Raw genomic sequence first — 12,448 nt, forward strand, 5'->3', positions numbered from 1 at the left:
AATAACACTCAATCTTAGTGAAGGAAAATCCCTCTGTGTTATCCCAATGCATTGTGGCCTCACACACAGAGCTGTGCGTTCATTCATGCACGCCAACTGATGTACGGCAATAATACTACCTATAATTTAAGGCTGATACAGAGGAGTGGTAAAACAGTAAGGTATAGGGCACTAACCTGGCAGGCTGGCTGAGGCTGTGTCCAGACCCAGGATCAGAGAGTCCACATACATATCAGCCTTAGCTGCTGCTGAAAATGGAACAGGAGACATGGTCGGATAAAGAAATGAACGAGAAGGAATAAAAAAAAAAAGCTCCAGGTAATAAAGTATATGAGACTGATTTGAGTTCATAAACAACCAGAAGCATCTCTCATATCTGGAGAGGATACAGGAAGGGGAGAGACAGTCATGCAGACAGGCAGGCAGTCAGGATAGCCTGATACCATTGCTGTTGCCCTCTCCACAGCTGCTGAAGGGGTCAGCCATTGGCAAAAGGTGAGGGAGCAGCAGACAAGTCTCAGGGGACTTCAGTCCCTCAATCAGCTTCACTGTGAGCCATCCAAACAGAGAGACAGGAAAAGGAGGGAGGACCAGGAAGGAGAAAGGCATAGAAAGAGAGGAAAGGAATGTAGAATTTGCATAAGCAAAGTAGGAGTAGAGGGAGAAAAGAGAAGAAGGCTCATTTAGGTACCACTGAGAACATGGTAATTAATTATGCTATCAAGATGAGCATTAGTTGGTAGAGGGTAACGCTCACAAGGGGTAGTAACGGTTAGTTCTTGGATTTGTCAATATTCTACTGGCTGCGTCATGTTTTGCCATGAGGCAGCCCTGTCCCTCTTGCTTTCCTATTCAGCAGAGGGGCATAAATAAAGATTAGGAAAAAATAAAAACAATCCTAGTGTGATAGAAATCACAGACCATGCTTGAGTAGAGGACAGGTTTATTTCAGCTGGGCCCACTGTATTAATACCATTCATGTCAAACTGGTAGTGGAACGAAACAGCATGCCTTCAAAAGGGAGTGTGTACCCTGATCGTCTTAAACCATCAACACATAAATCCATCCAACCAAACTGAGACAAAGACAAACAACTAGCAGCTAGTGTCATTATCTCATCTGTATTTGGTCATTAGTTGACAGATTCATTTCAATATGGCAGACAAGCATTGCCAAATAGTCTCAAAGAGCAAAATGTTAGCCTATACAAAAAACATACCAGGGGTTAGCTACCATAGCGCCATTCCACAGACTAGGCCGACATCACTGACTGTCCTTACATGACTCCTCACTTTCATCCCTGAAAAAGTGTTGGATCAGCCAGCACTACCGGACTGAAGGCATCCTTGTTAGGTCAGCTTTGCTGGGTGTGCCAGGTGTCACAGACAAAGCAGGAGAACTGTCTTCAGGATATGTGCCTCTCCAGCAGTTAAGTACATCCAAACAGCCTAAGTGCAAACCAGGTGCATGCGTGTGAGAGCATCTTCTGGGTCAAAACCTCCTCTCCATACATACTTACAGGTGACTGGCTGCTATGGGGGGACAGAGGACCTTGGGCAGGGGGTGTGGGCTCAGAATATGACACAGCACAGCTGCCCATTTGCCGCCTTCACTAAGGGATAAAGGTCATAGGTGGTAGGTCAATGCTAACAAACTGCTATAATACAACAGCTGTGCATTCCAGAGCCATATTTAGATGTATGGCTCTGGTGTACTTCTCGTTTGGCACCATATCGCAGCAGCATGCACTGATCTGTGAGGAAACAGATTCTCTTTCCAATGCTGACACTGTGCAGTGCTCTCCCAACAGAGACATTTGGGCTCCCGAGTGGCACAGGGGTCTAAGGCACTGCAGCGCTAGAGGCGTCACTACAGACACCTTGGTATGAATCTAGGCTGTATCACAACCGGCCGTGATTGGGAGTCCCATTGGGCGGCGCACAATTGGCCCAGCGTCTTCCGGGTTTGGCCGATGTAGACCGTCATTGCAAATAAGAATTTGTTCTTAACTGAATTGTCTAGTCAAATAAATAAAGGTTACAACAGCAGGGATGCAGTTCCTGTTGTCGACTCTACCTGTGCTGTGCTGCAAGTAAATCCTTAGGGCACTGATGGATAGAGAACACTGTGTAGAAGAATATGTGAGTGGGGAGAGGACAGAGAAGAATAACCACACCCTGCTTATGTAACAGCCACAGGCTGCCTTTTATCCCCTCAGTCTCAGTCCCCACAGACTGTTTGACTGTCACTGGAGCCACTCTGTGGGCCTTTGCACAGACCAGACTGAGCTAAGACAGTGTATTGCTCCTGTGCCATTTGGAAAAGCAGTCAACTACCAAATGAAGGAAGAGCTCAGATGTGATGGTAAACTTTCCCACTTTTCTCAGTGAGAAGGGCATTCTGAAGCAGGCACCTCCAGAGGTAGGCTACAGTACAGCAATCCAATTAACAAAGTAGAATGTGTCCTTCTGGTAATCAGGCAACAGTGCAGTTAGAGGCACGGTTCCACAAGTGTGAGGCGATCCAGCTAAGGTCTCTATTCATAGGAGCTGAAAGGGAATCAATGAGTGCGTTTACTGCGCTAACAGGACAGGGACAATAGCATGACAGAGCAAAGCCATGTAATCTCAGAGTCATTATATATACAATTGGATTTAAACGACATGAGCTATAGGACATACACTACAGTGCCAAAAACAGACATCCCTTGAAAATAGTGATTTGGCTATTTCAGTTGCTGACAGGTGTACAAAATCAAGCACACAGCCATGCAATCTCCACAGACAAACATACTGCCAATGGCCTTTTTAAAATGTTTATTTTAACTAGGCAAGTCAGTTAAGAACAAATTCATATTTTCAATGACGGCCTAAGAACAGTGGATTAACTGCCTTGTTCAGGGACAGAACAACATATTTTTGACCTTGTCAGCTCGGGGATTCGATCTTGCAACCTTTCGGTTACTAGCCCAATGCTCTAACCACTAGGCTACCTGCCGCCCCAACTGAAGAAGAGCTGTGACTTTCAATGATGGCACCTTTCCAATAAGTCAGTTCTTCAAATGCTGCCTTGCTAGAGCTGCCCCGATCAACTGTAAGTGTTGTTATGTGAAGTGGAAACGTCTAGGAGTAACAACAGCTCAGCCACGAAGTGGTAGGCCACACAAGCCCATAGAAAGGGACTGCAGAGTGCTGAAGCACGTAGCGCAAAAATCGGTTGCAACACTCAGTACCGAGTTCCAAAGTGCCTCGGAGTGACGTCAGCACAAGAACTGTTCGTCGGGAGCTTCATGAAATGGTTTTCCATGGCCAAGCAGCCGCACACAAGCCTAAGATTACCATGCGCAATGCCAAGCGTCGGCTGGAGTGGTCCCTGGAGCAGTGGAAATGTGTTATCTGGAGTGATGAATCACGCTTCACCACCAGGCAATCCGACAGACGAATCTGGGTTTAGCGGATTCCAGGAGAACGCTACCTGCCCGATTGCATAGTGGCAACTGTAAAGTTTGGTGGAGGAGGAATAATGGTCTGGGGCTGTTTGTCATGGTTTGGTTTAGGCCCCTTAGTTGCAGTGAAGGGACATCTTAATGCTACAGCATACAATGACATTCTAGACGATTCTGTCCTTCCAACTTTGTGGCAACAGTTTGGGGGAAGGCCCTTTCCTGTTTCAGCATGACAATGTCCCCATGCACAAAGCGAGGTCTATACCTAAATGGTTTGTCGACTGGCCTGCATAGAGCCCTGACCTCAACTCCCTCGAACACCTTTGGGATGAATTGGAAAACTGACTGCGAGCCAGGCATAATTGCCTAACATCAGTGCCTGACCTCACTTATGCTTGTGGCTGAAAGGAAGCAAGTCCCCGCAAAAAATGTTCCAACATCTAATGGAAAGCCTTCCCAGAAGAGTGGAGGATGTTATAGCAGCAAAGAGGGGGAACAAATCCATATTAATGCCCAATATTTTGTAATGAGATGTTCGACAAGCAGGTGTCCATACTTTAGGCCATGTAGTGTATACAGTCCACCAACATGATTGCCTCAGGAACATCTATGTGCAAGAACTGAAAAACACTGGATGGAGGGTTGATGTTGGCAGGACAGACAACTGGAACGTGCCACTTCAGCGCACAACAATGTTGCATGCTGGAAAAGGGCATTACCTGGAGTGTCAGAGAGGGAGAGTGTGTTAAAGGGGTCCGGGCCACTCAACATCTCTGAGCCTGCATCCAAACTCAGGATGTCAGCAGATCTCTCAGCTTAACATCACACAGGGAGAAAGAGAGAAAGAATGAGAGCTATCAGGAGAATAGGGGGAGGAAGGATGTTGAGTTTTTTTACAGTTATTGATCTAATTGAAGTCAACAAGATGTCATTGAGGACAACACAATAAACAACATTATTGAATACTAGTTTCTGATTGGCTAGAAGGGCTTTCTAGAACACGGGACAGTTGGATGTCTCTGGGACCGATATATACGGGACACCGAATCATGACGCAACATAAAGCACTGCACATGCATACCGTACTTGCTACGAAGTTACAGAAGCTAAACCAACAACTACACAAACCAATATTAATACATTGTAAATTAGTAAAAATTTAGAAAACATTTGTCTTAAATTTAGAGATGAAGCCAACACCTAAAAACACCTCATGGGAAATATGTAGAGATGAGGGAGGGATAATAATGTAGGTATGACACAGGTAGATGGAGGAGAGCTGTTGAAAACATGGACAGCCTTACCTGGGAAAGCCTTGCCTGTAGCACCAGCAGCAGAGACAGGCTGCAGACCTGGAATGACGTTCTCTGTGGAGAGGCTGGCCCTCTCCCCTGTTGTAGCTGTCATAAAGACATACACAATTAGGTAAATGAACAGAGGTGACGCTTTTTTCTATCTACCACCTATCCATTGCACTTGCAGAAGTGTATACACAGATTGGGCATTGTGGTCTTACTCTCGACCAGCTTGGTAAAATCCTTGTTGAGTAGCTCCTCAGCAGTGAGCTTGGAGAAGTTGTCGTCACCAAACGGGTTCCAGCTGCCAGTCGGTGCAAAGGGAGCTGTCTGGGCACCGCCCTCACCTGGCTGGTTCACACTCTGCTGGGAGGAGCAGGGGGAGCCAGACGGGGTGGTGCTGGCTGACCTACAACACACATACGGAAACAAAGGTTACAGTGGAAATCATCCATCTCATTAATCTTATGTACAAACAAGTCTGTGCAAATAAAGAGCTTGTAAGCAAATATGGGTGAATTAAAAGTCTATTGTAGATTGAATAGACGGTTTATTCCTGTGTTAAACTGGGCTATAAAGGGGGTGTTTATACGGTTGTCTGTTGTATATTCATTGGCCTGAATCTCTCTCTGTGTCAGTAGAATAATTGGACAGTTGATTGTTAGTTCATTGAGATTAGTTAATTCAGATTACTTGGACTTGTTGAGGCTGGCCTCGGCTGCAGCCGCCTGCAGTAGCTGGGTGGACCTGCTGACTGGGACCCCAAACACAGCACTGTGGGTGACATCGCTCAGTATGCGCCTGTGGCCACCCCGGGGACCCATCTTTGGGGAAGAGGGGGGCGTCAGGGAGCCAACCTTGTGGAGCCCACGGCCAGATGCCAGAGGCTGGGGAGGAAAGACAGTCATGAAGATTAGGAAAAATATCACACGGAATATGAAAATCAGGGAGAGAAGGAAGAAAATTACAGGTTGATACAAGTTGATTACCCATTCTCTAAGAGAGGATATTATTTAATTGCATCCCAAAATACAGAACCATTGCAAAACTATATTGAAACATTCTACTGGTTAGTGAAAAAACATGGTTGATTAGTGGCAAAGCGCCAATGTAGGGTCTTGAGGATGACCAGTTATTCATTATATTTTTTGTTGTTGAAAGGTTGGATTTAGAAGATTCAGAACAATAAATAACAAAATACAGGAATCAAGGAGACAGAACTGAGTGGTGACAGGTTCCAGAGAGAGATGTTTCATGACAACCTTAGACATTAACCATAGTGAAAGGAAAAGCAGCCAGACAGCTTCTAAAACTCATATTTTTGGTTGTATATCATTGAACACTATGCAAAGCATGAAATATCCATCTTTGATGTTAGAAAAAAATGACTAAAAAGATTAAAAGATGACCGTCTTTACATTGTTTGTTTGCACCTTATTGCAGCCCTGATGTTTACAGGATACAGGACAAATCCAAGAGCAAGTATTTCTACCATTTTTTACATAGATCAATAAAACATGCAGTTATTTTAAAGGGAACTAATCCAATTCAAATGTAGAATGCATACAAAGTCAGTGTTAGGTGATTAGCTAGATTCGAAGGCCCCAGACAGAAGGAGAGGGCCCATTAGCCCCCCTGTCCCAAAGAGCAGCAGGCTGCCAGAGGGGAGGGAGGTTACCGTGGGCTCAGAGTCACAGTCAGAGTCGAAATCAGGTGCCACAGGTCCTGTGGCTGCAGGCTGAGGGGGAGCTGCTGTTTGGGGGGAGGGGGGCACAGGGCCGGCTGGTGGCTGCAGAGGAGCAACAGGACTAGCTTTGGGCTGCATAGCCACAGAGCTCTGGGGGGCCGGCATGGGAGGCTGCTGCCGTTTGTAGAGGGTCTGCACCAGCTGATGCTGCTTAGGGATAGGATAGTGGGAAAAACACAACCAGTGCTCAGGAAAACCTCTCCCTACTGTCTCATTTGGCCAAGTTTGGGATGAGTTATTGCTCTGAGAAGTGCAAACCAGTTCGCCACATGTACAGTGTGGCAAAAAAGTATTTAGTCAGTCACCAATTGTGCAAGTTCTCCCGCTTAAAAATATGAGGCCTGTAATTTTCATCATAGGTACACTTCAACTATGACAGACAAAATGAGAAAAAAAATCCAGAAAATCACATTGTAGGATTTTTAATGAATTTATTTGCAAATGATGGTGGAAAATAAGTATTTGGTCACCTACAAACAAGCAAGATTTCTGGCTCTCAGACCTGTAACATCTTCTTTAAGAGGCTCCTCTGTCCTCCACTCGTTACCTGTATTAATGGCACCTGTTTGAACTTGTTATCAGTATAAAAGACACCTGTCCACAACCTCAAACAGTCACACTCCAAACTCCACTATGGCCAAGACCAAAGAGCTGTCAAAGGACACCAGAAACAAAATTGTAGACCTGCACCAGGCTGGGAAGACTGAATCTGCAATAGGTAAGCAGCTTGGTTTGAAGAAATCAACCGTGGGAGCAATTATTAGGAAATGGAAGCCATACAAGACCACTGATAATCTCCCTCGATCTGGGGCTCCACGCAAGATCTCACCCCGTGGGGTCAAAATGATCACAAGAACGGTGAGCAAAAATCCCAGAACCACACGGGGGGACTTAGTGAATGACCTGCAGAGAGCTGGGACCAAAGTAACAAAGCCTACCATCAGTAACACACTACGCCGCCAGGGACTCAAATCCTGCAGTGCCAGACGTGTCCCCCTGCTTAAGCCAGTACATGTCCAGGCCAGTCTGAAGTTTGCTAGAGAGCATTTGGATGATCCAGAAGAAGATTGGGAGAATGTCATATGGTCAGATGAAACCAAAATATAACTTTTTGGTAAAAACTCAACTCGTCGTGTTTGGAGGACAAAGAATGCTGAGTTGCATCCAGAGAACACCATACCTACTGTGAAGCATGGGGGTGGAAACATCATGCTTTGGGGCTGTTTTTCTGCAAAGGGACCAGGACGACTGATCCGTGTAAAGGAAAGAATGAAGGTGGCCATGTATCGTGAGATTGAGTGAAAACCTCCTTCCATCAGCAAGGGCATTGAAGATGAAACGTGGCTGGGTCTTTCAGCATGACAATGATCCCAAACACACCGCCCGGGCAACGAAGGAGTGGCTTCGTAAGAAGCATTTCAAGGTCCTGGAGTGGCCTAGCCAGTCTCCAGATCTCAACCCCATAGAAAATCTTTGGAGGGAGTTGAAAGTCTGTGTTGCCCAGCAACAGCCCCAAAACATCACTGCTCTAGAGGAGATCTGCATGGAGGAATGGGCCAAAATACCAGCAACAGTGTGCAAAAACCTTGTGAAGACTTACAGAAAACGGTTGACCTCTGTCATTGCCAACAAAGGGTAGATAACAAAGTATTGAGATAAACTTTTGTTATTGACCAAATACTTATTTTCCACCATAATTTGCAAATAAATTCATTAAAAATCCTACAATGTGATTTTCTGGATTTTTTTCTTCTCATTTTGTCTGTCATAGTTGAAGTGTACCTATGATGAAAATTACAGGCCTCTCATCTTTTTAAGTGGGAGAACTTGCACAATTGGTGGCTGACTAAATACTTTTTTGCCCCACTGTAAATACCCTTCTGAGTCCTGTGTTTTTCATGAAACTTGTCATTTACAGTATTTACATGTGGTGAACTGGTTTAACAGATCAGAGGGGAGTTTCTGCAAAGTCAATAAAGTTATTCAGTTTGATTCAATTGAATTCAAAAGCACAAGGTTATTCAGAGGTCCTGATAAAAGTGCACTCTGCATAGAAACAAGTTAGACAATAAATGGATACAAAACAAACAATGGCATCCTTACATACACAGCATGAGCATACAGGGGACCATGTTTATAACCAAGGAGTCTCCAACTAATACTATTTAGATAAAGTAAATGGAATATTGCAGTGAAATTACTTCATATTATTGGCAAATGGCAACAAGATTATCAACACAATGTAATATATAGTGCCTTTAGCAGACTGATATGAGATAGGCCCACCTGGTTGACTTGCTGATGTGGGCTGAAAAAGGCGGCTGCCTGCTGCTTCATGAAGAGACCCTGCTGATGCTGGGGCGTGGCCATGGGTTGCGAAGAGGTTGTCTGAGCCAGTGGGGATGTGGCCTGTGCAGAAAGTGCCTGCTGAACTGATTGGACAGCAGCAGCAGGCTGTGCGGCAGCTAAAACACCTGTAATACAGTTAAGATGGTTGTCTTGTAACAGCCCTGCTAAACTACAGCCATTGGGCTTCCGGCATTGCCATCAGCCATTGAGGGAATGCTTCTTTTGAAATCAATGAAAGCTGCTATACTGCCCATGTCGCGCTCGCGTTGCGTCACATCCAATGGCAGCGTCCAAGCTCAAGAATCGTTGCGGTTCAATTCTCTGATACACGTGTTCATTCTCTTGTGAATTGAAATAAAGTCGATTGTGGTTGTATATGGCCTTGACTATACACCACTGCTTATTTTACATTTGTCATTTAGCAGAGGCTTTTATCCAGATTTATGAAGTCAAGAAGCTATTAGCTAGCAGAAACGCTAGCAAGCTACAATGACCATGTTCACAGTGTAAACAAAAGCAACTTGTAAAATTAAAGGATCATTCAGTACAACCCCACTAGCAACAATTGAGTGAGTACTTGCAAAAAAACTGGACCAAAGATATTGTGCTTATGCATAATCAATGAACATGGTACAGTAGGTGAAAATAGAATAAGATGCCCTTCCCCTCTGCTCCTCTCCGCTCTCAAAGCATGGCCCTGTGTAGTAGGTAACACGTCACATTGAACCGACACTGATGGCAAAGTAATACGTAGTGGAGCTCAAGTATAAGGGTGACTTCATAACAATGGACTGAAACAGACAAGCTTGAAGCTCCTATCCGTCTCTATACAAGCATATGGACAGATAGACTATGAATGTCACCAAGGGCTCATTAATTCAAACATTGTCCTGCTAGACAAATTGAACCACTGGGATTACAAGGCCATGTTATGTCAGCCAAAGATGTGGAACATTTCAATGCAGGATGCCCATCTTGGTGGGTGCTTTGTTACAGGATAAGAGACTTTCACTGCTAGCAGGCCTCAGCTCACACATCATCAGATCCTTAAGGTTCAAGCTTTGAGAAGCAGAGGTTGTATAGAGGGTAGTGTACTGTATGCGTACCTATGGGCTGGGGCCCTCCTGCAGCCATGTCGGGTCTCTTGCGTGGGGTGAGGGCTGACTGGATGGGCAGGATGCCTATGGGCTGGGTCCCTCCAGCTTTGGGGCGTGAACGGGGTGCGATGGAGGTCTCCATTGTGGGGACGGGGTCTGTGAGCCTTGGAGGGGGAAAGGCAGGTTATCATTGCTGGAGCTTTACATATTTAACTATAAAAAAAAAGCCCAGATACTTATGCTCTTCACTCACCTGGCTTTGGATTGACTTTTTTTGGCCACAGCTTCGCTGGCTCTGATTGGTTCGGGGAGTTTTGTAAGAATAGGAGAGTTCTGAGAAGGTGAAAAGAGTTAGACTACTATGCTTAGATATACTACCCAACTAAAATCAATAAGCTTCACCCAGATTTCTAGTTTAAAAGTTTTCCTTCGGTCACAGAGCAGGAACAAGGACCCTTTATCATTATAAACTTCTGCATGACATATGATTGCAGCAATTCAATGATCAGTTACAGATTTCATGAATCAGCTTTGAATGTCCACTTTGATGCCTCTCTGGGAATGTGGTCTGAAATGTGCTGTGTCAGATGATTGAATGCTGACATTGCACCATCAATGCATAGCAAAGGGGCCTAGGGGATGGAGGGCAGCCAACTGGCAACAATCACAAAGCTCCCTGCTCCACCATCTTCTGGCATTTTACACTACACTTATGTTGCTTTCCAAAACGATACGGCATGAATAAAACATTTCAATAAAACGTGAAAGCTTCTTACGTTTAAAAATAAATAACATCTAGTACAGTGCCTTACATATCATCTCTTACTTTCAATGATGTATTTACACCTGGCATTAGGAACGGGCAAGATAACAATTCAGATCAAATTAAAAAGGTCCTCTACATTATGACCCTTTGAAATATTTGGTTGTAACCTTTGTCTCCAGGGAGATTTTCTAGTACGGTTGTCATTACTGATGGTGAGGTAACTTACATGTACGTTCTGGATGGGGCATTCTATCCCGGCCAGCCTGAAGGAGAAGTAGGACACTTGGTAGATATCTGGTCTCTTCTCAGGGTCAGGCTCCAGCATGTATCCTGATGAATGGAAAAACATATGGTTGGTAATGATGATACGAATACATTTCACTCATTGGACTAAAATACTTGGGACTGTGTAAGAGAGAAATGGCACAGAGAAAAACAGAGACAGAAAACAACAGAGCCTTGACTCTCTCACACACACATGGACCAGTGAGTATAAGGTGATGGGGAGGATGGCTACTCACTGATTAAGCAGTGCATGTCCGGGGAATAGCGGGAGTTATCTGGAATAGTGAAGCTGCCATCACAGATGGCCACCTGGCTCTCCCCAAACGGCAGGGTGAAGTAGCAAAGCTTATAAAGCAGGCAGCCCATAGCCTGCAGAACCACAGCACAGAAAGCATCAGCACACCTTGTGTTAACTTGGCATCAAGACAACTGTGTTCATCCATAAAATTATTCATTAATTGAAGGTTTATACAAATATGTCCATTCAATAGAGAATTGCATCTGAAAAACAAATTGTCCAAACCCCATGTCTCTTGTCATTTGGACACACCTACTCATTCAAGTTCTTTTTATTCTCTTAAAAAAATATATAAAAAAATTCTACATTGTAGAATAATAGTGAAGACATCAAAACTATGAAATAACACATATGGGGAAAAAAGTGATAAACAAATCAAAATATATTTTATATTTGAGATTGTTCAAAGCAGCCACCCTTTGCCTTGATGACAGCTTTGCACACTTGGCATTCTCTCAACTAGCTTCATGAGGTAGTCACCTGGAATCCATTTGAATTAACAGGTGTGCCTTGTTAAATGTTGATTTTTAAAATTTCTTTCCTTCTTAATGTGTTTGAGACAATCATTTGTGTTGTGACAAGGTAGGGGTGGTATACAGAAGATACCAAGTAGGACTAAAAGACCAAGTCCGTATTATGTCAAGAACAGCTCAAATAAGCAAAGAGAAACAGTCCATCATTACTTTAAGACATGAATGTCAGTCAATCCAGAACATTTCAAGTACTTTGAAAGTTTCTTCAAGTCCAGTCGCAAAAACCATCAAGCGCTATGATGAAACTGGCTCTCATGAGGACCGCCACAGGAAAGGAAGACCCAGAGTTACCTCTGCTGCAGAGGATAAGTTCATTAGAGCTAACTGCACCTCAGATTGCAGCCCAAATAAATGCTTCACAGAGTTCAAGTAACAGACATCTCAACATCAACTGTTCAGAGGAGACTGTGCGAATTAGGCCTTTATGGTCAAATTGCTGCCAACAAACCACTACTAAAGGACACCAATAAGATGAGACTTGCTTGGGCCAAGAAACACGAGCAATGAACATTAGAGCGGTGGAAATCTGTCCTTTAGTCTGATGAGTCCAAATTTGAGATTTTTGGATCGAACCGCCGTGTCTTTGTGATGCAGAGTAGGTGAACGGATTAGATCTGCATGTGTGGTTCCCAC

At 44.3% G+C, this 12,448-nt stretch overlaps 1 protein-coding gene across 15 annotated transcripts in view; it reads right to left on the minus strand.

The window, feature by feature from the left end:
- LOC129853561 (AP2-associated protein kinase 1-like) overlaps positions 1-12,448 on the minus strand; it is a 51,263-nt gene that overhangs the window by 23,533 nt on the left and 15,282 nt on the right. For 6 of the 15 annotated variants that reach the window (XR_008759152.1, XM_055919727.1, XM_055919722.1 and 3 more), the window contains exons 7-18: positions 11,221-11,353; positions 10,926-11,029; positions 10,187-10,266; positions 9,943-10,097; positions 8,774-8,961; positions 6,419-6,634; positions 5,434-5,627; positions 4,962-5,149; positions 4,750-4,845; positions 4,165-4,260; positions 444-548; positions 177-248 (exon numbers count right to left, since the gene is read on the minus strand). Coding sequence is in view for 14 of the 15 variants with exons in the window: in XM_055919727.1 (XP_055775702.1) it covers positions 177-248; positions 444-548; positions 4,165-4,260; positions 4,750-4,845; positions 4,962-5,149; positions 5,434-5,627; positions 6,419-6,634; positions 8,774-8,961; positions 9,943-10,097; positions 10,187-10,266; positions 10,926-11,029; positions 11,221-11,353 (1,627 nt within the window). In the remaining variant the exon portion in view is untranslated. The remainder of the gene's footprint in view (positions 1-176; positions 249-443; positions 549-4,164; positions 4,261-4,749; positions 4,846-4,961; positions 5,150-5,433; positions 5,628-6,418; positions 6,635-8,773; positions 8,962-9,942; positions 10,098-10,186; positions 10,267-10,925; positions 11,030-11,220; positions 11,354-12,448) is intronic. The other 9 variants (XM_055919729.1, XM_055919724.1, XM_055919728.1 and 6 more) reach the window with 7 other exon arrangements.

Source organism: Salvelinus fontinalis, chromosome 4 (genome assembly GCF_029448725.1).
Source record: "Salvelinus fontinalis isolate EN_2023a chromosome 4, ASM2944872v1, whole genome shotgun sequence".
NCBI lineage: Eukaryota > Metazoa > Chordata > Actinopteri > Salmoniformes > Salmonidae > Salvelinus > Salvelinus fontinalis.